General features: G+C 41.7%; 1 protein-coding gene across 6 annotated transcripts in view; it reads right to left on the bottom strand.

Moving 5' to 3' along the window:
* Positions 1-27,383, bottom strand: part of pcdh19 (protocadherin 19) — a 55,615-nt gene that overhangs the window by 5,233 nt on the left and 22,999 nt on the right. For 4 of the 6 annotated variants that reach the window (XM_086222009.1, XM_086222010.1, XM_086222005.1 and 1 more), the window contains exons 3-4: positions 19,319-19,377; positions 17,456-17,628 (exon numbers count right to left, since the gene is read on the bottom strand). In XM_086222009.1, the coding sequence (XP_086078135.1) occupies positions 17,456-17,628; positions 19,319-19,377 (232 nt within the window). Of the gene's footprint in view, positions 1-17,455; positions 17,642-19,318; positions 19,378-27,383 lie in introns of all 6 variants that reach the window. The other 2 variants (XM_086222004.1, XM_086222006.1) reach the window with 1 other exon arrangement.

The raw sequence follows: 27,383 nt of genomic DNA, 5'->3' as shown, positions 1-27,383 counted from the left end.
ATTTCATCTAGCAGCTGATTTAATTCTGACCCTCTTTCCATTAGATGAAGGTGTCCTAACTTCCAAGCATCCTCAGCTTCAGCATGGGAATCCCACAGCCTGACAAGCTCATTGCTCAATTTACCCTTGTGCACCACCTATAACGATCACTTTTCCCATCATACGGCTGGAGGTGCTGTTTGTGTGTCACTAATGTTGAGGAAAAAAATGAATCAGCAAAAGACTAAAATCCCCTGACACAAAAAAGGGAAGGGATGTGTTCACTGTCAGACGCAACGTGTTGAAAACACTCCCAGAGCTGTTGCAAGCTATTTTATGTCCTATTTGGCTAACACACATCTGGTTTGGAGAAACACAAGCTCTTGAGAACAATGTTGTAATCCTCTAAAATGAGCAGCCACAAGACACAGGTGGTTATATTTAGAGGGGAGGGGTAGATGTGAACCCAGATTTAGGTGACAGAAATCTTCATTTTCTTTTTCTTTTCTTTTTTTTGGGGGGGGGTGGGGGGGGGGCATAGCCACCAGGCAATAGGCACTTTCAGTATGACACAGTTCAGTCAGTTTATCTGGAGCCGCAGCGTGGCAAGATAAATCATTTTATAAAGAATGTCTGGCACTTTAGGCTGAAACTCCTTTTTTTGTGTGTTTTTTTTTTGCATTTCCCCTATATGCTGACATTTTTGTTGCACCATTAGCAATGAATGTCCTGATTCTGTTTGTCATATAAAATTAGATACTCCTGAACAGACAGCCAGACAGTGAAGATGTTTCAGTGATTCAGCTGCTATGAAAGGAAATAATTTAGAGCAATTTAAACATTGATATATTTAACTTGTGGTCTACATCGACATTTTCTTTGATTTCTTCTTTCTTCCTGTCCTCAGCTGTCTCTGAAGTTAAACGCTATCAAAGTGTGTTGACAAAACTATCGCATTAAGCTTGTTTGATGAGACAATTATTCATCTCTGGTGATTGAGGGAACAAATAGTGTCAATATAGCAAATGGGCCACATTTAGATGGAGCCTTTTATAGTCTACAACCACTCAAAGCATTTTATAACACACATATCCAGAGTGATGGTGCCACCACGGTGCCAACCTGCACATCAGGAGCGTTTTAGGGGATCTGTGTCCTGCTCAAGGACACTATGAAATGATCTCTGGAGGAGCCTGGAATCAAACCAGTAACCTTCTGATTACGAGATGACCTGCTCTGCCTCCTGAGCCGTGTCACCCCGGGCTTCTCTTCTCCTCACATTGTCACTTTGGATTGGTATGAAATCCAAAATAATTACATCTTCAGAAAGTTAAATGTGGTGGTTTGAGGACAGTGAGTGCTGACCGCTAAATGGGATCCTCTTTCTGCTCTCATCTTGATATTTTATTGTATTTTTGACAGTGAAATGTCTGTTTTCTAACTCTCTCCATATTCATTTTCCATTCTGGCAGCCATGTGGCAAAGATTGATTAAACCTAAATTGTTACTACAGGGCTTTGATGGAGCCTGAGATGCAGCAGAAGTATCACAGGGGAGGAATTTCTGAAAGTCAGGCACCGGCAGTATATAGAGGGTGACAACTGTCCACGGATGGTTGGTGTTCAGAGTCCAATGCATGCTTGAGCCCTAACAGGCTTGGCCTGGCCTGATCCTAACACTGAACATAGGGCTTAACATCAGCCCTAACTACAGCAGAGGACAGTTCTACGGTCAGCTGAGGTTCGGCCAAGCACCTCACACACTACTCACTAGGGAGAGTCCAAGCACTGCTGTCATCCCAGCCAGCCAATTCAGTCAGTGGGCCATAAATCAGCCTGGAGGCCTGGCTCCTGTGGGAGCAGCAAGATGGAGTGTGATGGTCTTGTTTTTACAAACAGTAGAGGGGCACCCTTACTGCGCCACGAAAGCCATCATTCTCTGCACAGCACTGAGTGCTCTCCTTCTCCCCAAAGCATCTGGTTCAGCCAACACCCCCAGTTTCATCCCTTGCAGCTCCTGGTGATAGAAAGCCCATCCTTCATGCTTCTCCTCCTCATGTGATCCCATCTCATCAGCGTTGCTGTCTCACGTATTGTACATTGGTGTAATTAAATACATCATTCATCCAAAGATCTAGTCCTCTCATTTCTGAGCAGAATTCCTTCAGCACCTACTGTCAAATATTAATTGTCGAGGAAATTGGAATCAGTGGGCAGGCTTGTTTTTGTACGGTTCATGTGGCCCTTGTTCTATTTCTGAGTGTTAGCACCAGTCAATTTATAACGAACTGATTCATGTCTAATCCACTGAGCCCTAGGAGAGAATGTCTGACAGCTTGGCACTTACAACATGCCAGCCTGTGCCCTCCCAAAAGCTTTAATACATGGTGTCAAGTTAACTTAATTTTGGAGCTACTCTTACATTTGCTATTCAACATATGCACATCATAATTATTTTAAAAGATAAAAGCTATTTTTCAGGAAATGTTTGTTTCCACTGTCCCTGTTGTCTCCCTGGCTGCTGGCGCACCGGGCCCAGCCTGTGCATTCTATAGCAGGCTCAGGGAGAAAGAATGAACTTCCAAACTGGTGTTGACAAACAATGCACTTGCCTCTAAATTGGTACAAACAGCATCTGTTTAACAGCTGGGTAACAGCAGTGGGAGGGAAGAAACAATCACTACGTGGTTTTATAAATCACTATATCATCGCAGAGCTCCGTTTTGTTCAAAAGCAGGACCGCTGGCCAATGGACTACTTGATATAGTAGAAATGATGTGAGCTGGTTGTTATGATGACAAACGTGGGTGGGCTTCTTTAGCACCCTGCCAACAAATATAATTTTGCTGGTTTCTGTCACATTATCGTGCGCTGTGTCTACCATTTCTGGGATCTAGAGGTCACATAGTCCCAGCAGTAGTTCTGCAGCTCTGGGGAACATTACCCTCGACTCCTACCATGACATGTTCTCTGCTTGAAGGGGTTGGATTCATCCTGATCAGATCTTGTGTAATGTGTAGTTGTTTAGATGAGATGAAAATCATAACTCATGCCACGGTGTTCATTCATTACAGGACCTAGTGAGCCGTTTGCTCTCTCAAGAGACACTGAACTAATTTTACCTCAGCAAACACATGACTGGGTTACAGAGAAATGAGGGTAAAAGCTGTTCCCAAAAGGCGACTATACAACACACTCGGTCCACAGAAGGCCTGATGTGAACTCAACACTGGAACTGCTGCAGCAAACAAAGACTTATGAGGCTAACCATTCTTCCTGCAGGCTGTCCATCCACTGAAATACTGATCATAATGATGGAACTGAGACCAGAGACTCTTCAACTCCTGCTCCAAACTTCTAGTCTTGTTACCAGCCTGTTTTTGTATCGTTGTGGCCACAGCTATGGCGCAATGAATAAAGTGTAAACAGCAGAGAGAAGTCAAATCTACCTAATAACCACTGAGTGACAGTTCTTGGAAAATAAATGCGCGTCAGTGTGTCATGTCATGCAGCTTTTTTTTCTTTGCTATTGAGAGCATTTCCAAGAAAGAAAATAATTATGTATTTATATTAATTCAGTGATTTATTTAACCACAGGAACTTCATCAATAATGTAGAATTATTTTTAAAAAAATCATTCAAACTACAGAATATACAGAAGGAAAAAATGATGCAACTAAGGACAAAATAAAACTATAATCTTATATGCTTTGCTTCGGTAAATTGGTATATTATCAGTTAAAATGGGATTTTGCAGTTAAACATCACGAAGGCAACACAAAAAAAAGTCTGATGGTGATTTGTCTGATCTGGGCTGATTTAAAGGGGGGGGGAAAGCATCTGTTATGCTACTTATTTTTCTGACTGTAAAGTAGGTTGCTGTGCTGCTGCATTGGTTTCTTATCAGCCAATTGAGTTTTTGACACAAAAACACTTGAACAGAACACTTCAGGCTCCAACTTGATATGAGATAGATACACAGAGGAGATAATCTGTTAAAAATCATCTGTGAAATTACTAACTTCAGAGTTATAATACTAGTTGTCCTTGACTAGTTCAATGGTCAATTTCGCTTTCATGGTTTTAAGTCGGCAAGAAACACACACAAACACTCCAAATTAAAAGCAACGCAACAATAAAAATAATCAGTTTTTCCTTGTTTTTTCAGCGCCAAATGGTCTTCTCAGGTAATGTGTTGTGCTGCGATGTACTCCACAATAAAGACACAGAAAATGTTACCCTTGCTAATTCCCTGCTTCCAAATTGCCCTTCTAATGATAGGCTTCAAATTAACCTGTGTTCTGGCGCGCCAGGTCTGCAGCAACAGTAAAATGCACTCCCAAAACTCAGCACAGCAGGCCGCTGGCACCCTAGTTGCCGACCTGCCGACTTCAACGTGCCAGTCAGCCAGACCGCCTGCCACAGTCTGCTTGGCTCATTTCCTCTACAATGCATTGGCAGAGGACATCTTTAAATATACTGGAACAAATGCAGCAATTCTGTGTTTAAGCTTGACCGAGCTAGCAAGCTAATTTGCTCCTAAACCCTTGAGTCTGAAAGAAGCAAGGGGGACAGAAACAGACTCTTAAATTACATCTGTGAATGGGGTTGGGATGTAGATGAAAGGAGTGGGGATGTTCAGCCTGGGGGTGGCAGCATCATAGACTGTGATCATTGATGAGAAAAAAAATATATATCAAGTGAGTCATTCAGGTCGAACTCCTGAACTGAATCTTGAGGCCCAAGTTCATCATCAGTCGGAATAAATCACCATTACACAACTGTACTGGTTACAGGGAATCTCATGGACATCAGAGAAACATAACGATTCCTACTGATAAAAAAATAAGGCTTCGTGTGGTATGTACATTTAATTTAATTAACAAACATTGCACACAATTTAGTCGTACGATGCCAAACATCAGAAATCTCCACCTAAACTGAAGCCTGCAGATTTCTGAACATCAGGAAGCTGCTTAAACAGTGACAGCTGCTACCAAAACTCCACTCTTTGCAAAGACAAATAACATCTCAGTCGAGTGCTAGTTTTTCTAATTGTGTCATTTCCATTAACCTTGGAAAACTTTTTTTCCTCTGTGACTGCGTCTGGGCCATCCTAGGATACATGTGTTGCCGGTAGGACAGTGTTTACTGATACACAACATCTGTGTGTCGCCGCCCCCAACTTGGGGCTGTACTGAAGACTTTGGTTGGGTTCTGCTTGTATGTTTTTCATATTGCCTAATTGATTCTGCACACAAGTGCTAGGAGATTGCACTCAGCCTCTATTAGAAGAGCATTCAGGCTTATCTAGGAGTCTTCAGACAATTAAGAAACCAACTGAAGGTGTTTCACAATCACCTGGATTTCTTTTGACCTCCACCAACAGTCAAAAAACAAAACTAACAGTGGGGAAATGGATTTGAGTTTTATTGGTTTTAAGCAATCTCAATCCCATATCCCATAAACCGTCTGGTGTAAGAATATATATCCTCACAGAGGCATTGGGTTGTTTTTCCTCTTTTTGATTATTTTTCTGCTCAAGTGCTGTTTCTATTAGCCAACAGAAATCAACACAATACTTCAACACCCGTCAAAGTGTCTCAGTCCAAACAACAGGGGACTGCACACCGGGGCACCATACCCATATCTTAGCAATTCCTCTATCTGTGAGCTTCAACCTGGCCTCAAAAGAGAGGCCTTACATAATTAATATAATGTGCCTTCTCATTCAGTCACATTCACTTTGTGTCAGGCAGGACTATGTGTTTTATATTCCATTTAATCTTGTCGCAGAAGCACCATCTCATTTCCCTCCATCTCAGGCTTTTTTCTTCTTCTTCTACTTTTTAAAAAAAAAAAAAAGCCAGTTGCCTCCTTTCCACATCTTTTTAACAACCTCTGGAAGTAGGACATTGTAACAAAGTGAGGGGCAGGTTGAGCTGCAGAAATATAGAGAGCGGGTCATTTTGGGACAACAATCATAGTTTGACAGTTCTCCTGTTTCTCACTGAACCACATTGACAGTGTCACTCTGAAATGAATAGCAAATAAAACCTAAGGAAAACAACCAGACTCCTGTTGTGTGTGGATAAATTAGACCAGGCAGAGGCAAAGTGAGAGGGAAGCCTTTCTAACACTTTATATTTCCCTGATGCAAAGGCCACTGTGTTTGTCATCTCGCTGATGTCTTCCAAGTTCTCCATAATGGACCATAGCGAGGCCTTTACCATGATACCACTTAATATCAGGCTGCAAGAGTCAATGTCTAAAGCATTAGCAGCCCACCACCCACTGCTTCACTATAGTCGTCAGTGAGCTAGACCATGAGAATCGCTGCAGATCATATCTAAGACACAGAGATCGAAACGGAGGTGGGAGACTAGTCTGAAGAAAGGAGAAGTAACTAATAGGCACATCTTTTCTGATTTGTGGAACATAACTATAGCATACATAAGGATGATGGCAGGGGTCTGACACAGTGGAAGTAATTGGATTTCTCAGGCCCAGTGCCCACTCATGATAACATGCTGAGCTGTGACATGAAAAGTCCTTATGTGTGGCAAGGAAGCAAGGTGCAGCAGAGTGGAAGTGACAGGTGTCAAAGATCCAATTCCCTCACTCCTCTCGTTTCTGGAGTTCCTTTTCTCTAGAGACAGCAGAGGAACAACCTGTCCTGTAGTAAAGGCAAACACCAAGCTTGACATTAAGTTGCAAATCCAAGCTATTTAAACCTATGTAGAGTGCAGCAGAGGAGGAGGAGGAGGTGGAGGAAGGGTGGAGGGGAGCTGGCAGCACTGTGGGCTTAAGAGGTCACGGCCTGATTGCTTGCTTTATTTATTTTCTGATGCTAATGTGAGCTGAATACAGAAGGAGCCAAGGGTTTCTGCGACGTGCTGCACAACAAAAGAGCCTGAGACCACCACTGCAGATCGTAGATGTTGGGGGGTAGTGCAGTATAGGGCCACAGTTCCCTCCCTGTCCTCTGCATGCATCCTGGCCTCATCTTTAACGAGGACTGCATGAGAACAGCCACATCATTAAAAAGAGCCCTTCTGAGACTTTCCTGTCTGCCATTAAACTTAACAGCCAACCTCTCCCATTACCTTTTATCCTCCCCTTTAAGGAGGAAGGGGACAGTGGGGTTTGAGAAGTCAGATTTGGCAGGCAAGATGCATCGATTGAGTGAATTCAAGTGAGTCCCTCAGTCAATTCACATGAAAGAAACAAAAATAAAACAGCCTGACATGCATAAAAAGTCTTTTTTTTCCCTGCATAATATGGAGCTAATTCTGGAAATAACCAAATTAATGAAAGTGTAGCATTAACATGGATCTCACTGACTGGATTTTACATAATGTGATGCGATAATTATATTAATGCCCAGAAAGATTTGTGCTAGCCTGGAGGAAACATCTTGTTTGTATTGTGGTAGTGCAACACAAAAACATACGGCCTTTGTGAATAATGTTTCCAATGGATGTACTTAATTTGATTATCCACCACCGCGAGCTACACCACAATATAGAACCACCTCTCTGCATGCTGTTGAACTGTTGACCTTTTTCCCGACACAAATGAACTAAAACCACAGGAAGTGTAGGCTAAAGCATTATAATTCCCAATGACTAGTAACCGAGGCAGTTTTCCAGTTAATGCACTTTATAATCTGATCTTCATTCAACAAAGAAGATGTGTTTTGCCTTAATCAGAATGTCTAAAAAAGACCACACACAAGGTTAAAAGACTTTGGGGCTCTGCATATAAAAAAAATGTGCCGAGGAAAAAAATTCAAGCAAAGGTCTTGCGGAGAGTGGTGTTGAAGAAAAATGTCGAGGAAGGCTCCCTTGCTCGAGATGTACCTCTGCGGGTCCCTTCTCTCCGTTACAGTGCCTTCACTTTCTCATCAATAGTTTATATTTTGGGTCAATGGCAGCCTCGTGCTACTCAGACGTACTCAAAATGTTGAATTACAGCATAGTCAGCTCAGCCCCACAAGGTCATGTAGGGGACATGCGAGGGAACACTGACACTAATTGGTGAATGAAAGATAGTAATGATAGACGTGGTTTGGATGACTTCTCTTTAACCTCGGTTTAACTTCTCTTGAGCACAAATCCAAAGAGCACATCCTGCAATGTTCTGCTTAACTGTATTTGCAGGGTCTCCCAGAGAAGAAATCAGCATTTCAACAGATATAAAATGTAAGAGAATAAATCATTCTTTCTGAATATACATGAGGAGAGCAAAATATGGAAATATCATAGTAGTATGCCTGAGGTAGTAACCTTTTGTTGCAACAACTGAGGGCACAGAACTTTACATATTCCTGCTACATGTTCTATAAAATGTTGACAGGAGAAACCAGTTGATGAGAGCTGAGTTGAAAAAAACAAAACAAAACAGCATGGCGATGACAAAAGCCTCAGCATAGGCAGTGAAATGAAAGAAAATGGAATGTAGTAACACCTCAAACAGATTAGAGAGGATGGAGGTACAGTGTTTTTCTCACAGAGCAAAAGGAAGAAGTAGGGGGTTAAAAAAATACACGTTGCTGCAGCACCAGAGACACCCCCACCCCACTCCACCTCCCCCCACCCACCGCCACCACCATCACTAGCACCATCTCCTTCCTCTCTTTCCCCAGCTGCAGTGATAAATGTCTCTTTGTATTCTGGACAGAAAACTGCGAGCTACAATGTACTTGTCAGGAGACAGCTGATTTTTCCCTTAAACGGGGCAGAGTATATATTCTTAATCTTCCCTTTCACAGAGGGAGAAGATAAAACAAATGCCTAGTGCCAAGGCACATAATGACCAGTAAATCTCTCCCCATTCACTAAGCGTGGCGTGTAACTACCAATGTGCTCCTTTGTGTATAATGTTTGTCTGCTGCAGCAGGTGCAGCCATAGCATGTTGCATAGTTTTCCTTAACTTCACAGCATCCTGCATCCCTGCAGTAGAGTCATTGTTCCACTATGAGGGCTCCTTAATGGGAGTCAGTGCTACAGGTAATGGAGCTGATTATAGCTATCTGGGCTGCGGGCCAGCTGCCAGACTCTGCCCTGCCTGGAGGGAGCACAGGCCGCCTGGTGTCTGATATCCTGGGATCCCTGTAATACAAGCCTTGCTTTGGCAGTCTCTCTGTGACTATCCTGCCCACTTCCAGCCACACACCGAGTCCCATTCGAGTTAGTCTATGCGTATAGTATGTCTTCATCGGGTTGTTTACTCCACATTAGTCGACAATCATTTCAGTTACAAGGATGCGGTAAGTCCTGCCATCATGAAGGTGAAGAACTCTTGTGAGGAACTCTAGTTGATCAGGATCCAGTCTGGAAGGTTACAGTGTCTGCTGTTTCTTTTGTCCTGGGGACAGGTGGGTTCTAAGAGCCGACTTAACTGCTACGCATAAAAATGAATGAAAAGATGGAAAGCACCGGCTAATCGGCCGCGGAGGCGGAAGATCATTATCTCATCTCAGCCACAAAATATCAGATTAGTCAGAACAATTGCTAGGAATTAGGATTTAAGACAAAACCATGTTGGTGTCATGATTGTACATTTTCCAAAGAACAGGGTTGGGTGATGTGATATGAATGAATATCACTGTTATTTCAGACGTTTTCTTTGATTACGTTTGAGAAATGACAACTTCATACACTTTTTTTTTTTTACATGGTCCTCATAGTACTCTGACAAGCTCTGCGCTGTAAATATTCTGAACTATTAAAAGGAAAATATGAACCAAGTTAACCCTTGTGAGTGAAAGTCATTAAAATCCTACATATCAGTTTTTGGATATCTAATTGTGCCTTTTTTGACTGATTTTGCAATATGAGTCACAATATTGACAGAGCTGTCATCATTCTTGTATCATTTTGAAATTCTGATTATGTCCTACTTTATTTTGAAACGCGTTCTGGTATTCTAACATTTCAGTGACGTCTCAGTTACGACTATCTTCACTCCAGTTAATATGTGATTAATTACCCTACTCAACTTCAATTCAACAGAGTATTTTGTCATTTCTTAATATATTATAGTACAATTACTGGCCTATTCCTGCTGCTCTCAAGGAAAATGTATTCGCTTCTAGGTTTTTTTGCGCCCCCGGTGTCACTAAATGCAGAAACCTCTGTTCTGTTTGTGGGTGGTGAAGGAGGTAAATTAAGAACACCATGGCAGAGGACACACTCTTAACCTCTCATTATGTTGAATTTACATCACATAGATACAGATATGGAGAAATGTAAATTTTATTCAGATTAAAATGAAATGAATGAAATCAACAGCGGTGAAAATATCTCAACTCCTGCTTGGCTGAATATTTGCACAAGGAGTATCGTAAGGATGACAACAATGTAGTGGAGCATATAGTGTATCAGTGGACGTGGACTTCTCAAGAGTAACTACATAAAATTACAATAATTGTAAAATAATGTCTTTATAAATGTATTACAAGAAAACTACGTTATAAAGATTAAAAAATAATTATTACTGGTTTATTTTTTTCCCCATGTAACTTTCAGGTCCATTAAATGTGACACAAGTACAAATGGAGCTGCAGTCTCCCCCAGCTTGAACCCCCCCCCCCCACACACACACACACACACACACACACACACACACACACACAGTCTTATTACTACTTGCTTTATATTGCAGTGGAGAAGGGGTTGTGGCCACGCGTTGACCTCAAATAATTAAAAACACAATGGTGCGGTTAGGAAAAATGGCTGCTGCCTCAGTGCCTCCGACAAGAACTGGAATCAATTGGAGTCACAATAGGCAAGTAGACTGGGGATTGCTATAGCTCTGCTCCTTAAATTTCACTCTATTTCCTCCTGGCTGTAGTATTCCTCTCTGGTGCCATCTCTTTATCTTTCTACCTCTCTCTGTCTCGCTCTCTCTTTGCTGATTAACCTTTAAAGACACACACTTAAAGACAAGCGCACCACACATACTCCAAATAGTCTGTACACACTCTCAGGCAGATTTAAAATTCAGGTACCTATCTCCTCTCCAACTCACTCGGCCCCCATCAACTCCAGCATATTACCTGTTCTTAATCTCCTTCCCTCTGTCTGGGATCATCCTGATCCCCCTGTTTTCCCATCTGCTGTCAATTGGGGCCCAGCTTGGCTTGGTGTTCAACAAACAACTGTGATTCACTTGGTTTCTGTGGAGATTATTAACACACCTAGCATGCCACAGCATCATGAATAAGCAATGGAGATCCGGAGCCCTATTTTCTCTCTGTCTCTGTTTCCTCTCTTTCTCTTTCTCTCTCTCTCTTTTCCTCTCCCTCTTCTCCCTGCCGTGTTGTGAACTGAATGCCAGGATTGTCTAGAAAATGAGCTGTCAGTGGAGGGCCTGCAATGAGACACATCAGGCTCATTGTGAGCCCTAGAAAATAATGAACTATTCCCATTTCTCTTCCCATTTCTCACTCTGATATGTTCAATACGCTATCCATGACAAGTGCAGGGAGATAAGCAGTTTCCTCTTGAGCTGATTAAATACACTGGGTGGTTATATTCAGAGAAGCTCCAATTCAGGTGATACCATTACACTATTATAGAGTGACTGCATGTTTTGCACCTTGGCTGAGGATGATGACCTTGTGTGTGTGTGTGTGTGTGTGTGTGTGTGTGTGTGTGTGTGTGTGTGTGTGTGTGTGTGTGTACTTTTGTTTGTGAGTGCAGATTGGAGAAAAGCAACTAGAGATGTTTGTCGAAAAAAAAATTGAAGAAGAGCATCACAACATGTCAAGTTTGTTTAAATCCATCTTCTCATCTCCGAACGTATTCCCTCTTGGAATTAAGCAAAGAACTGAAGGCATGGAGGGGATTTTTTAAAGAATGTGTTGATATACTTATGCAAGAACTGCAAACAAACACTACCAAGAGACAAGGGCTATTTTTAAATCATTTTGAACATAAAAGCGAGTGTAAAGACTTGCTGAAGATATGTACAAAGAAAAAAAGAGAAGAAAACTGCAACTTGCTCTCAGCAGACTGGTATTTTTTTTTTCTGTTAAAACAATTTCAACTTCACTGCTACAATTTAATTAAAAAATTATGCATGGTGAAAAACACAGATGGATACAGTTTGACATTTAATTTTATCTCCTTATATTTGTTAATGTCTCCATCTCCGATTCATTACAGACTTCACTACACCTCCTTACAAGCATCTCTAGTGTGTGTGAGCACGCAGGGCGCACACTCAATCTTCCTTAACGCTTGTATTGCGCTGAGCTCTTTGTCACTGTCAGCCATTTTACCTCCATGGGTTGCACATTAGATTAGGCAAATCCAAATCAAAATGGATGGTCTCAGTATGGAGTTTGTATGTTCATCTAATCATAAAATATCATAACACAACCTGTGTTGTTGCCGGCTTGAATCATAAGCGGAATATTGATATCTGATTCAATCAAATGTTCCCAAATCAGTCCAATCCTCTGATACGTTCAGAGTTATCTCAGAGTAAGAGAAAGTTGAGGAAAAAAAAAAATCCCTCTTACCCGTCAGAGAGCTTGTTTCCTCTTTTTATTTCCCCTCACTAAGGCTGCTTACTAGACGCTCAGCTCATCTCTCCATCTCTGTCTCCCTCTCACACACCGACTCTTTCCCCCTCTCGTGTTGTCAGCACAGCCCTGTTCCTGTTGCCTTCCTGATTCTGACACCTGTCAGCATTTTTGTTAGTAGATCAGAGAACTGCAAACTAGAAATGTTCCCGTGTTGAATTTAGGGCAAGTTTTCAGCAGAAACACAGGAGGTGCTTTTACACTCTCTCGCTCTCTCTCGCTCTCGCTCTCTCTCTCTCTCTCTCTCTCTCTCTCTCTCTCTCCCCTCTCTCTCTCCTTTTTAAAATTTTTTTATTTAATTCAACAGGGAAGGAGAACTGCTTGACTGGCACAATGTTGGGGGATGTGGATTTGAGATGTTTGCAGACAGTGGATGGAAAGAGGGGAGAAAGAAAGAAACAGCAAGACATGTACAGAGGAAAAAAGAGGGACTGAGAGAATGGTGGGGGTAGCGGAAATCAATTAGGAACAGTGAAACCCTGCGGATCTGCTGATGGAAGAAGGGAATATGGAGAAGTCTGCAGCCCACGGAGAGGGCTTCCATTCCTGGGCTCCAGCTTCAGGCACACACCCATAGGGAGCTAACAGATAGATGAGAGATATTCTCCAGAGGTGGAGGCCAAGGAATATGTCAAAAATAAAAGAGGCCTGTTCCTTGCTCTAGCTAATTGAGCACTCTTGGATCCCTTTGAGTTTAATAAGCCACAAAAGGCTTTTCTTTTTCTTTTTTTCGGGGGGGGGGGGGGGTCGAACTTTTACACATTGACCTGGAAATCATTCCAAAAAATCACAAACCTCTAATGCCACCAATCAGACTGTAAAAAGACATCACACTCTCCAATCCCCTCCTGCAGAGATAACTCAAGCGATTTAACAATACATGAATCTTAATCCTTAAAAACCATGGCTCATCCATATCCGTGAGGAATTAAGTGTGAGCTGTGACAATCAAGGGAAGTCGGGAAAAAGAAAGAAAAAAAATAGATTTAGCTCCCTTTGTCACCAGCCCCCTCCGAGTCTGTTCCCTTACGTCTCCCTTGACACTAATGGTTCCACAGAGCCAAAGCTAGCATGTCGCACATTTCAACCAAATCCCCTCCAACTTCACAGACATGCCTATAAAGATAAAAAAGAATTCATTTTATATAGCTCTTCTTCTCAGTTTATGGTTACAGCGATATCATCCATTTATATTCCATTGGCAGATATGTAGGAGCCATTATATGTTAAAGATAGTCCTTCCTTTACAGATTTTAAGAGATTTAAATGTAATTTGTTCTTCAAATACTTCCCTAATCTAATCCACTCTGTGGGGATATTTCAGGTCAGGTTTCACACAAAAAAAAAAAAAAAAAAGGAAAAAAAAAAGGAGCACACTCTTTAGATTCTTGGCAGGGATTCAACAAAAAGACATTTTGCTCAGATTTAAGATTTAAAAATCTTTTCACAAGCGCTACTCTGGAAATTTCCCTCGGTGGAGCCTAGTGCAAGAATAATGAATCGTTGTTGTTGAAACGACACCACTGGAAAAAACAACAACAACAACAACAAAATAACTAACAGCCAAAATATCAAACTCCTAAAACGATATCAAAGCAGCTGAGTCTTGTCACACAAACGGATTCCCGCGTGAAAGCCAACAAGATGATGGGGATGGAGGGGTTTTTGTTGTAAAGGTAACAGCTGTCTCCTGGGCAAACAACACCTTTACATGGCACTGGGAATGGTAAACATTTGCACTGTAAAAGCCCCAGAGTTTAACCCTTCCTCCTTCTAGCTTCCTTTGTTCTCAGCACTTATCAACACAAGAAAACAGAACAATAAAAACTCACAAAAAAAAAACCAACCTTCTATACCCGCTTGTGTGTGTGTGTGTGTGTGTGTGTGTGTGTGTGTGTTTTTGCAGGTGTTTTACTGTCCTTTGGCAATTACAGTCTCTCAACTTGTTTTCAGCGTTTATATGGCAAGAGAGGAACAGCAGAAGAGTTTCTCCCAGAAGGCATCTAAGTGTGTTAAGTGAACATGTGTATTTGTTTTCTGACAACTCACTCAACATAACTAGCGCATTGTGTCCATTTTTGTCAATTAAGACAGATGAGCTCAAAGTAAAACCACATCCTCGTATGACTGCTGCCACTGCGGTTCTCATGTACCAGCCTCAACTGTTCTATTTCTGCCTTTGTACTCCAGCGAGTTGTCACAGAGGAAAATGAAGCAGGGAAATGAGGAAGATAGTGTTCTCATGAGGAACCCCGCGGGAAAAAAAAAAAAAATTTGATGATGTAAAATCCTTATACAACAAAAGAGACAGATTCAGCTGCATGTCTTAGCGGATCTACCCATCTCTGTCAGCTTTCCCTGCCCTTAAACTATCAAATTAGACCGTTGAGATCAGTGGATAGATGAGCAGTTTCATTTCTGTGCCATTTCATTATGAAACTTTAACTTTAGACAAGCAGACTTGCTTATAGTACATATCAATTAAAACTGCAAACACCAGAGACTCTGTCCAGTGAAGTTTGCTACTTCTGGTTCGCACTTTGCTAAATTGAATGTGGATAAATAACTTAATCCAACGGCTCCTCTAGACGTTCCAAACGTTATCAGACCAAAAAGTCAAATACGTAATTTCACAAGGACTGTGCTAAGCCTCGCCCTCTCCGCTGTTAACATGCACACTTGCTATGGCTGTTTGGATACCTCCATATCTATTTATTCATCTTATTTTGTCATCTTCCTTTGTTAATGTATTTAATGTGTCTTACCTATGTAACGGTACTGATTTTGGTCATGTGGTTCAATCGTGATATGGTTTTATCAAAGATGGCCCCCTCAGTTGTCTCTTAATGAAGAGTAACGGTGCTTGAAAAAAAAAACATGTTTTCCACTGAACATCAATTGGAGCCCTGCAGTGTGCAAGCTGTTTCTTCTCCTTTTTAACGTTTCACAGGATTCGGCTCCACACCTGCCCTAACTGGTTTGGATGCGCATGCATTTTTTGTCTATCCTTTTTCAATGTGTTCACATTAGGATCTTTGGTCAATTTAAAAAATAAATAAATAAATAATCATAAACAGTTTCTCATTATTGTGTGATTGACTACTCTCAAAAAAAGAAAAGGGCAGAAAAAACTTCCAATAAAGCTATTTTGTTTAGTCATTAGTGAACAAAACAAAGAAAACTGTCGGCCAAAAATGAGTCCGTAGCAGGTTGTTATGATGGGGGGGGGGGGCCAATAACACAACACCTAATTGTAATTCCAAACAGATACTTTGTTATCATCTATTCGTTCTGGTTAAAAGAATGGTCAGCACTGTGAAATAGCCTATTGTTATATTTACCAGCAATGTGGTGCTGCATTAAACATTCAAGAGGCACGCGTCCATTTTGCTGCAACAGATACAATCATCGGTGTGCTAATGAAAAAAAAAAAAAAAAAACACGGCCTCCGAGAGCTCTCCCCACTTGTAAGATTCTTCAATGTACATCATTTCTAATTGTCTCTGATAATGAGATCCCACTACTACACCGCGCGTTAGCGTGCATTTCTTTAAGAGGCAGGAGAGTTTTTTTGGACGATTGAGAAGTAATTACAGCTGCAACAAACAGTCAGCAATTTAACTTTTTATTGTTAATTATCGACTCGCTCCGAGTAAAAGCATCTGGTGTTAAATATGTTTGGTACAAAACAGGCAAATAAAGCCCTAAACATTTATGACACATCCACAGACTTCCAGTAATAAAAATAGTCCGCTGGTAAAAATCAAACAGAAAAAAACTTGACGACATAAAATAGATACATAAAGAAATTTTTAAAATCTCACATTATTCCTTAATGCATGTTTATAAAGGAGACTTTTATCTCTTCATCATTAAAATTTATTTTCTCTATGAGTTCAGGAGGAAGTGCACGGAGCCAGCGTCATGTCGACATCAACTGATGGAGGAAACTTGGCACAAGTTCCCAAATTGGAGCTCGGGTAGAGCGAGTGACCTCATGAATATGTTGTCCTCGAAGGTGTGCTTTTGAGACAAAATGTCCGATGCCCCACCCCCCACTCAGAATAAGATTGCCATTGCGGGGTCACCCTAGAATGTCTTCAGTTTCCACATGCATGATGCTCCTGCTCTGCTGAGCCTTTGCACCTGTGGTGTTTCCTCCGAGCTTCGTAAATACCCTCAGATGCATAATAACATCCGGATCTGCTCTAGATAGCTTCATCCTGATCTCCCTCCCTCTCTCTCTCTCTTTCTCTCCCTCGCTCTCTCTTTCTCTCTCTCTCTCCCTCTGTCTCCTACTGACCCACTGTCCCCTCAGTCTGACTGGCAGTAGTTAAGAATTAACATGACCCTTTACACTGACTTCTGCCAACCAAGTGGATGTCTTTTTAAACGGTGAGTCAGAAATGAAACATCAACATTAATTCTGCTAAATGATCCCACTGAATAATGGATGAGGGCATGTGGAGATATGTAGATTTCCACCTTCTACCTTTGTGAGTCTAATTGCTGCCATTCAAGCACATCTGAAGTCAGCCTTCCTTCAAGAGCCGACATAGCTACTATCAGTCAATAATGTTGCCTAAGCTTGTATCAAAGTGCAGCCTTAGTTGTCACAGATCCTGCACATTAGCTGCCCCAGCAGGACATCAAAGACAAGAACAAAATTTTAAAAAAAGGTGATGTTATTCATACGTGCACATCTGAGGCTCACAATGGGCATATTACTCTTTAAAAGATGCTCCGGTGCATATAAACAGACTCAGCTTGGAAAAAAAGCAAAAAATAAAAAAATAACATATCCCAAAAGATGTTGCAATCATCCACACACACACACACACACACACACACACACACACACACACACACACAAATTCTTACCGTGCTCTGGCAGCTGGCAAACATTGGGGGGGACAGTCATGTTCAGCACGTCATTGACAGCCGTGTCGACATAGTGTCCTCTCTGGACATCATGTTCACTATCAGTCTGGTCGCTCTCCTCGTGGCCGCTGTCCTTCAGACTGTTCCCCTCCAGGTCCTTGAATGTCGATGTGCTACATGGGGGCCAGGAGGGAGGAGAGGGAAATGTTGATTAACTGTCACATCATCTTCCCTCACATGTTCTCCTTCTTCCCTCGTCTCTGATGGTTTGTGACGAGTTGTCCGTCTTTTTTTTTTCCTCTCTGTCCCTTTTTATGTCCTTCTTCTGCCCTCCGCTGCCTTTTTATGTGTTCCATTTTCACGTAGTAAATCGTAATTTGTTTTAGGAAAAAGTCTGCAAAGCCTCCTTCCAACTTCTAAACTTTGAGTAAAGTAGAAATAAATCTACTGAGGCAGGTTTAAATCTATTGAGGGGGCAGGACATCGCGGCTGCTATGGTGTGTTTCAGACGGGGACATTTTGGATGGATGCACTGACTTCAAGGACATCTTGAGCAAACAGGAGGCACTCACTCACTTCAATCAAACAAATACTGCAGTAATCAGGAATTCCTGGAAGGAAGATGGATGTCGGAAACGCTGGAAGCATGCAAACTGAGCATCTGTCTTGTTTGGGGCTCACAGTCAATAAAGAGGGAGGGGGGAACAATCAACAGCTGCACAATAACAGTGTGATTTCCCTTCATTTGATTTTCATCCCACTGGAACAAATTCCCCTTTACAAACAACACTAAATAGGGATGAATATATGAACATGTGTTCTTGCAAGAGAGGGAATGAGTTCATGTAGGGAGAGAATTCAGTTTTAGAAAGAAAGATAGACGGAGAGGAGAAAATGAGCGTAAACTAAAGTGCGCAAACAAAAAAAAGGAGGAGGAAACAAAAAGTGAAGGACAATACAAGGTAGCTGCATTCCTCAGTGCAGGCCTAACATTCCCCATCCTGGGAGGGAGGACTGCAGTGGAGGGTAATGTTGGCTCTCTGATGTTATCACTGTAATTGCACCTGTCCCAGACCATAGGCTCCTGGCTCCTGGGGGGATTTCTTTGTAGTATGCTGCAGAGGCCCACACTTGAATGCTCTTTGTTTACATTAATGCTGAAAATCTTTTGGGGGGGGAAATTGCCATAATGGGGTTTCAAAAGGCCGGGATGGCCTCAAACACAGAGAAAACAGCCTGGATTGTTCCATCGCTGCAGGTGAAAAAAAAAAGGAAAGAGGATTGTAGTTTTAGAAGTAAGCCTGGTTCTCTACAGCTCTCCGGTTGAAGGGAATTATCATGACCCCCCCCCCCCCCGTCCGTCCGTCCGTCCCACCACCTAACCCTGCATTCCCACAAACTCTTCTAATATCCTTGTTCAAGCAGATGTCTGCACTTTTTCCGCTTCTTCAGTTGGAATTTTTTGAAGTAAACAGTTAATCGTGTAATGGCTTACTTGGAGGACAGTTTGAGAAATCGCTAAATAATTGAAAAGACAATTTAATCCACAATATGACGCAATTAAAGCCGCGTGTTTCTAATGACTTACATTAAGTTATACTGTGAACATGAAAATCCTTACCCGCAGACCCCGCTGCTGCGTGTAATCTTTCAATCTAAAGGTATGTTTTCTTTTTGTGTGTGGCTAATTTCAAGAATTGAATGCATTATCAAGTGATTCTTTTTATCCTAAAACGTAATTCTCTCATTATAGTGGATAAAAACATGCAAAAACACAATGTGCAAAGAGAACAGCTCAGCTCTCATTAGATAAAACAATTACAGATAGCAAGGTGCATGCAACAATTCCTAATCAAGACATACCTTTTAATGAGGTGGGCTCTGCTGTTCACGTAACTGGAGTCAATTGAATAATTCTCCGTCTGTAACAAAACAGTGAGGGGGTGGGAAGTGAGTGGGAAGGTTGTGGTTGAGGGATGAAAGGGGGGGCAGAGAGAAGGTACTTTTAATAGCAGAAGAAACTAAAATAATGTTACAGTAATTGGCTTTCAGTAGAAATGTTATTTTACACAAAGGACCGGGTGAGCAGCTTCAGCTTTCAAAGGGTTGAATCCTATTCTCTTTCAAAGCACACACACAGAGGCTGACTGGGAGCTGAGAGCTGAGGAGAGTGCTGCAGTGAGCATAGCCTCTCTCCTCCTCTTCACCCTCCCGCTCTCTATCCCTCCCTCCCTCCCTCCGCTGCTGGTCAGCCCACCATCTTTAAAATGGAGTCATTAGAGAGGACAGACTATCTCGCAGATAGAAGAAGAAGCAGAAGAAAAGTTTCCTTTTTTTCCCCCCTTCTTCTCTGAACTCTTTACTTTTTACCATGTTTGAGTAGACATTAATGTAGAATTATTAAATAAATAACTGCAAGAGAAGTAGATGGAATTAAGAGTGTACCAGGGGAATCTTAACTCCGCAATTGCAGATGAAAAGACTTTCAGAATATGCATACGATAGATCTCTGACCCACATTAGAGAACACAGTTCAAAGGCATCCTACATTCATTTTTTCAACATTTATTTAGCAAGGAGAATGTCTGATAAGTAAGTACACATGGGCTGGGCAGTTAGTTTACATTGACCAGGTAGCCCCTCCTGCATCTGCCAAGCATCAACTCATGCTAGGTAAGGCGTCAGCAGGCCAAAGGCTATCAAAGTCTTTCACAAGACTTTCCCAGCTGGTGAAAGGGCTGGATATGACCCTTTCGACAAAGTTTGATAAGATGTAGGTGTTCTCTGCAGAGAGAAAGCAGAGCCTTCACTTAACATTCCACGGTGCAGATATTGTATCCTGATAAAAGCTGTGAGTCAACGGCCAACTTCCGAGGGAAGGCTACAGTACCAGAATCAAAGCCCTGCTGAAAAAAAAAAAATCACCCGGATGATAAGAAAGGTTAATGCAGGCACTGGAGCACAGTTGTTGATTATCAAGTGAGCTGCACGTTTGACACAGGCCTGCTGTTGAGGAAGCTGCAGCCGCGTGCAGCTACGATACACGGTGACCAAACAGATTTGGATTTCAACTCTCTGTGCACACGCTAATTGGATGTTAATGGGAATGGACCTTGTGGAAATGCTCGGAGTTTGTTTGGAGGTAAAACCACAACGCAAAAGGAATCTGACAGGGCAGCAGAAGAAATGTCAAACATTAGTCCCAGTCTTCTTGGGTATTTTTAAATAAATAAATACAAGTTCGATTTGCATATCACAGTGTGTGGTGTTTACCTCCAGCAAACAGCTCATATTTCAGCATGTTGAAAGGAGATCTGTTCAGATTTGATATGTTTTAAGTTTGAAAATGAAACGGGAAAAAAAGGCATTTTGCACAGTTTTGCATGTCCCTTTTCTCATAGTTCCTGTGTCTCTTGATGTATGCCAAATACAAGTCAATACGTCAAAGTATTTTACACCATCCCTGCCATTTTTATTCCTATAGAAAGACAATTCAAACATTTGATGACTCATCCTCCACTCAGAGGTGTATCCAATGAAAATTCTTCCTCTGATTTTTATACCCCTTCCCTTCTCATGTGATGAACTGCAGCCCCTAAAGACTTTTCCCCAAAGACTTACACTGTGAAAAAGAAGTCATAAAACGGTAGATAAATTGTTTTCATCATTACAAAACTTCAGCAAAATGACTCATTCACTACAGCAATTGGTCCAATAACATTTGGAAAGTCTGAAGGAGCACACAGTCAAAATTAGTTTTAATCATCTTTCCGGAAACATGTCAATATGTGCAAACAAATAGCACTGGAACATCTGTTTCACAGGGCCTTTAACAGATTGACTTTTCTCAAATAGGACACTTTTCAACCATCAGCTCAAATTTGCCATCTCATCACCTTTAATCTTCATTATTTTTTGCTTGAAACTGCCTGATGATTAGCATCAACGCAAGGGCACGACGTTAAATTATGATGCAATGTGTTTGCGCTGAAGGTTATCATTTCATTTCTCCTCTTTTTTTTTTTTTTTTTTACCACTTACCCCTCATTAAACTTTAACTCATTACTACAGAGCAGATAATTAGGCCCTAATTTGGAGCACACCGTGTTTGTTCTCTTATTGTACTCCTGACTCCTTTGGTTCTTGTTCAGCTTGACTCCACTAAATATCAAAAGTCACAGCAGTAGCACCCCACTGCAGCTCTGATGCATCATAAATTAAATATTAACACATTATTTAATGACTATAAATTATGCTACAGGAGCTAGAATGTGCTGCTGTGTGAATGAGTCACAGCCAAGCCTCATCAGAAATACAGTTCAGATGTTAGGTGAGTCGCCTTTTGTCCCATGAACGCACATCCGCCGCCCCTCCTACAGGTGCTGCACACGTGCAGCGACGGACTGATGAAAATGCGAGATGAGGAAAACATCATTTAAAAGACAACACAGAACATTTCTTGAGAATGTCACTTCAGCTGCTGCCTATAATTGCTTTGGATGGTAGGTTTTGTGTGAGTATGACCCGGAGAGGACAGCAGTGCACCCCGGCTCTCAAGCTGTTCCGGTCCTGTAATGGAAGTACACTTTCCTTAATGCAATTCTCTCAGACATCTCTTAAGGTACAAGTAAAAAGGAGGCTTCCATCATTCACCAATTAATATAAAAATGGAAATCCCAATCATGGTGTCTGGTGTCTGTCATGGACGCGACCCTTTAATGTCATCAGTTTGCTATGCTTGTTGTGAACACAGAACGCTCCTAATGCTACAGTAAAATGCATTCCATCTGGCTCAGCATCTACTCCGATCCAGCGCTGACAAAACTGTCACTCATTAATCAGATGTTTCAAAGGAGATGACCACAGTTCCTCTATTTATCAAATTCTTGAAGGAAATAAACAATATGAGAGGGAATAACCTTGGGCATCGATGAGTCACTCAGATTGCTTATTCTGGGGAGGAATTGGATGCATTAGCTCTTGCTTCCTGTAAAGAAATTTAATGTCTGCCCCCACATTTCTGACCGACCTCAAAATGGAGGACATGTCAATATATCTTGCTGCGGGGGTCAAGTTTCAGGCAAGAGCATGAGCCCCGTTTAGCTACAGTGAGGACGCCGCAAATGGCTACTTAATCAGGTTGGACAATGTGTTGTTGTGATCCGAGCGGCCCCAGTTTGGCGGCCGGAGTTACTCTATTCCCATAATTATTGTTCCGTTTCATCTGGAGGACTGTGGGGAGGAATGTAGTCTCTGGTGTCGCAGGGTGACTGATAGGTAGTGTCAGAGGGAGTGGGGGGGGTGGGGGGTGGGGAGGGATGGGGGAAGATTGGAGGAAATGGGTGAAACTGGCCTAGTAGCTTTCCCCTTCTCACCCTTTGCACCTTCATCTCCACTAAAACCTGTGGCACAGCAACGATGGACTCGGTCCTTTACCGCTGAGAGGAAAAGCAATCTCCTTGCCTAGTAGCTGCTGTAAGATTTGATTTGCCTTCCTCCCGGCGTGACAATTGGTTTTGTAGTCTGGATGCAAGTTTATTCATTGTGTGGGGGCATGGGGAGCATCAGAAAAAAACAAGGGGGGGGGTGGTGGTGTTGGGGGGGTGAAGACACCAGTTGTTACACCAGTAAACACCCGACAAGCTCTGCAGATGTCATCGAGATAGGAGGGAAAGAGAGAGAAAAAATATGTCACAGCTGCCCAACTGTATGTATTATTGAGGCGGATACAACAAAGTAGAACGTTTAAGCAGGGGAGCGAGCTATGAAAATATAGACAGATGTAGCAACATGCACTAATAGGATGCTATTTTTCTTTTTTTAAAAGAGGATGCATGGATCGGTAGCCCCGCCAATCTGTTCTCGCATTTAATTTATAGGTAGCGGTTTTCTTTTGTTGCTCCTCATGTTCACAGATGACAAATTGCAGTTTAAAATAGAACAGAACAGAATGGAATACTGTGATGTTGACAAACAATCCTTTGCCAGGCAGTATCTTCGTTTGGAAAAAATGTATAAATAAAGAAAATCTTTTTTTGTTCCTGATCAACCCTTTAAGTAACGTTTAGAGATGATATTCTAGCAGGGCAGGGAGGAGGATTGTGTCTTAAAGCATCATGGAAAAAAATAAAAAGAGGCAAGATCAGCTGCAGAAGTGAGTGTTTTATGTCTGTCATGGATGCAACTCTGTAATGTCATCAATTTCGCTGACAGTGAACATCCAGCCGTGCTTGTTGTGAACACAGAGTGCTCTTACTGCCACACTGAAACTCTGCCATTTAAACATAAAGAACAACAGAGTAGACAGAATCAATTAAAACTGTCAGATCAAATTTTGCTGCTTCATTCTGGGTTGAAACAGTCAGGAGGTTCATCCTCAGTCTTTGTTTATTGTTGCTGCACCTCCCTCATGGACTCCCCTTGGTCCAGGAAGGAAATATTATACATAATATTCCCTGTTATTGATATCCCATTGCTTAAGGAGGGGAAGACGGGAAGGAGAGGGACGTTTACAGGGGAAGCCAACTGCAATTAAACATTTGCAAAAAGCTCATTATTTTTGCTGCGTTTGGTAGCTAACAAAATAGTGGAATAGAGCAGCGGAATAGGGATGAGAGGACAGTTAAGGGAGGTCATTGCCAGTTTACAGATGAACATATTGCCCTCATGTAATTTTGTTGGAGGGATCAGAGAAACATGTATTTCTGTGCTTGAGACAAGGCTTCGCTGTGATGATGGGCGATTTTCCATTCAAACATACTGCAAAATTGTTTTGAATATTTTGGAAAATGTGCAATTGAAAATGTTAATTTATGCATGCTTCCATCTATTACTGAATATTATGAGCTTGGTTCAGACAGATAAGCAGAGTTTCTGTCTGTCTCTCCTTCCTCTTACAGAGCCAGACAAGCTGCTTCATTTCCTCATCCACGCAGTCCGTGTCAAAGCTCATATTGAAGCATATTAATTAATGCAAGTTTACTGTCACTGGCAGAATTCTGATTGGATAACAGTGTATTAATCAAGGACTATCTAAAGTTACCACTAATGCACATCAGTCATGTCTTTGAGTTGCTGTTTTTGCCGTCACATTCGCTTCAAATCACAACCAACTTGAAACGGGAAAAGTTTCTACTTTCTTGATTTATTTTTTGTTATACTTCTCAACTTAATCGAAGATTTTTCAGCTGCCAACGTGCAAATTATTATTCTTTTTTTAAAAGGCAAAAGCCACCTCAGGCAAGCATGCAAAATGTTTTGATGCACCAAAAAAAAAAGAGCAAAAACAATGATAGTTCATAAATAGAATAGTTTGCACTGAGTTTCTTGCACACTCACATTTTTGCACACACAGACTCTTTCTAGAAACGTTCCTTCAAAAGCAGAGCTTCCACAATCCCTGGCTTGCAGTGATGCGCTGAAAGCGGGCCACCTCACCCCCGGGTCAGCACCCAGCAGTGCCTCTAAGCAGCTGACATAGTTTGTGTGACACCCATGACAAAGACAGGAATTCCAATGCCCTTGTTTGAAGTAGGTTTATATTTTGTTTACGTAGCAAGAAGAAAAAGACCATCTTCAGCCCTGAGCGGCCATAACCCTGCACCTCTTACTCCTCTGCCCTAAGCATTGACGACTATGCCACCTTACCAATTACAGAATTTCCCATAGATCCTCGGCCATCTGCTAGTTTATAGATTTCCCTCTTCCTTTGGAGAGGGCAGGGCCCCTTAGGGAGGATCAGTGGTAAAAAGGGTGAAAGAGTGCCCGAGGCATAGCCATAGTTGTGGATGAGATTACATTTTCTATTTCTGCCTGCTAGGGGGCTGCCATGATGAATACAGAGAGTTATTACCATTTAATATCAACTGGCTCCCCTGCAAACTCAAATTATATACGATCAATTGTGACAGAGGGGTACACATGTGACAAATAACCTGCCACATTCTCTGCATCATTTCACTTCATCACCCATCAACTCACCCCAAACCCAGTAGCCTGTTCGCGAATCAATCATGTTGTGAAAGTGAATTATTCTGCAGAGAGAATGTGTTAAAAAGCGTTCTTGCAGCACTGCAGTTTGCATGTTCCTGCAGTCCTTGTGGCTGCAAGAATTGTAAGGTTTGTGCCGGAATAGAAAAATAATTAGAGTGCACAAATGTTATTATGAAACCACTTTTGTCCTTGACCATGTATTATATGATGAGCTTTTAGAGCAAACTACATAACATCTTGTGTCAAACACAATGAAACAGCAAGCTAAACACCACTTCCTGCTTGCGTTTCCGTCTGATTTTTCCTACCTTCCTGTGTGAAATCCGACAAATATTTGCCATTCTCCTCAAAACAATCGACCCCTACTCTCATAGAGTAAAAAAAAAAAATGCCAACACACTAAAGCTGTCCCACCTGAGTTTCACCCCCCCCCCCCCCCACATAGGAAACTGCAGCTTGTGCAACTGTTTCTGATACAGACAATAGTCCAGACGTGTCTCCATGTCACTCAGGCCTACCGTCTCCACAGAGGTCCAGTTAGTAGAGATGTGATTAATTATACATACATTGATAGAAACAGCATTCATTATTCATGAGCTTCTCAACGTCAAAGCCATTTCCCTCCCTTTCAGCATGATGAAAAGATTTTAAATAATAGGCCCCCTTTGCAGACATCTGCATTCCAGCATCGTCTACTAATGCTTAAGAGGCTTAAGTCAGAGCTGTTGTCTTACCAGGGAATCACAGCTCAGTCCTGACATGTTTCTAAACTTTGGTGGCCATATGACTTCCTGGGTCAGTGTTTTTGTTTTGTCTTTGTCTAAGAGACAAGCCGGGTACTTTTAAGCCTTTCAGATGGAGTTATACTCCGAATGACAATGAATAGAGGTCGACTCCATCACCAAACAGTAAAAGCTGGATACTGTTTCATGTAACACCTGTTCAGTGTTCTTGTCTGCATGTGCTCTCAGATTTATTTTATCTTCAAGTCAGAAAGAAAACCCGAGTATCACTATGCGATTAAGATTTGTGGTTTTACATAGTAAAAAGGGGGTGTGGGGTGGAAGAAAATGACTATCTTCGCTGTTTCCTTAAAGAAATCGGCTTACTTTTCTTTAAGCCTGCGGAGCCTAATCAAACTCAAAAAGCAGGAACTTCCCCTTTGAGAAAGTCTCGAGGGATTTTCTTTCATTTGGATGTCTGACCGAAAACTTCTCACACTCTTCTCTTTCCAAAATCTGTTAATGTGCATTTAGAATGAAATGAGAGAGTTAGGTGGAAATCTTTTTAACAAACTCTGGACAGGTTGAGAGTTAAAACTTATCTAGACAGATTTCTTTTTTTTTTTAGTTCAACAGACCCTCTGGGTATAAGTACAATAGCCATATGTTTGTTTATTAGCAGTCATTTGTTCTTTCCAAGACAATTACTAGACAGTATTTTCTTCTTATGCCCTATAATGTCAAGAGAGAACTAATTTAGTACACAAGGAATTCTCAACGGTTCTCAGCCTCCCCTGGGGTGGGACTTACAAATACACAGTCAGGAATTATGGAGATAATGTAAACATGTTCTATTAAATGCTCATATGAAAGCAGTGAGGGAATAAACAGCCTAACTTTCAGCCACTTTTAAATTCACTGAGTCAAAGGTGACTCGAATCAAATTAATGTTTAATGAACTCATTGCACATGAGGATGAGAGAAATTAGAAATCTGTGCATCTGCAAGCAGAAATGATTAACTGCAGACTACAACATGGTGGAGCACTGCTTTCTAAATGTGCTCCTAATAACTTAAAGGTGCCAGTCACATCGCTGCTGCTTTAGTCTCCCTCTCTTTCCCTCTCGCTCACTGTGACAAGGCATCTTTCCAGACATTTTAGTTGGATGGAGATTTGCAGCAGCTCATTACAGACTGGGAGGCTCTGTGAGCGG

The sequence above is a fragment of the Aulostomus chinensis genome, chromosome 13 (genome assembly GCF_037954235.1).
Source record: "Aulostomus chinensis isolate RoL2024-O1b breed Wild chromosome 13, RoL_Achi_v1.0, whole genome shotgun sequence".
NCBI lineage: Eukaryota > Metazoa > Chordata > Actinopteri > Syngnathiformes > Aulostomidae > Aulostomus > Aulostomus chinensis.
The sequence above is the reverse complement of the archived record's forward strand: the minus strand, read 5'-3'. Positions and strand labels throughout refer to the sequence as shown.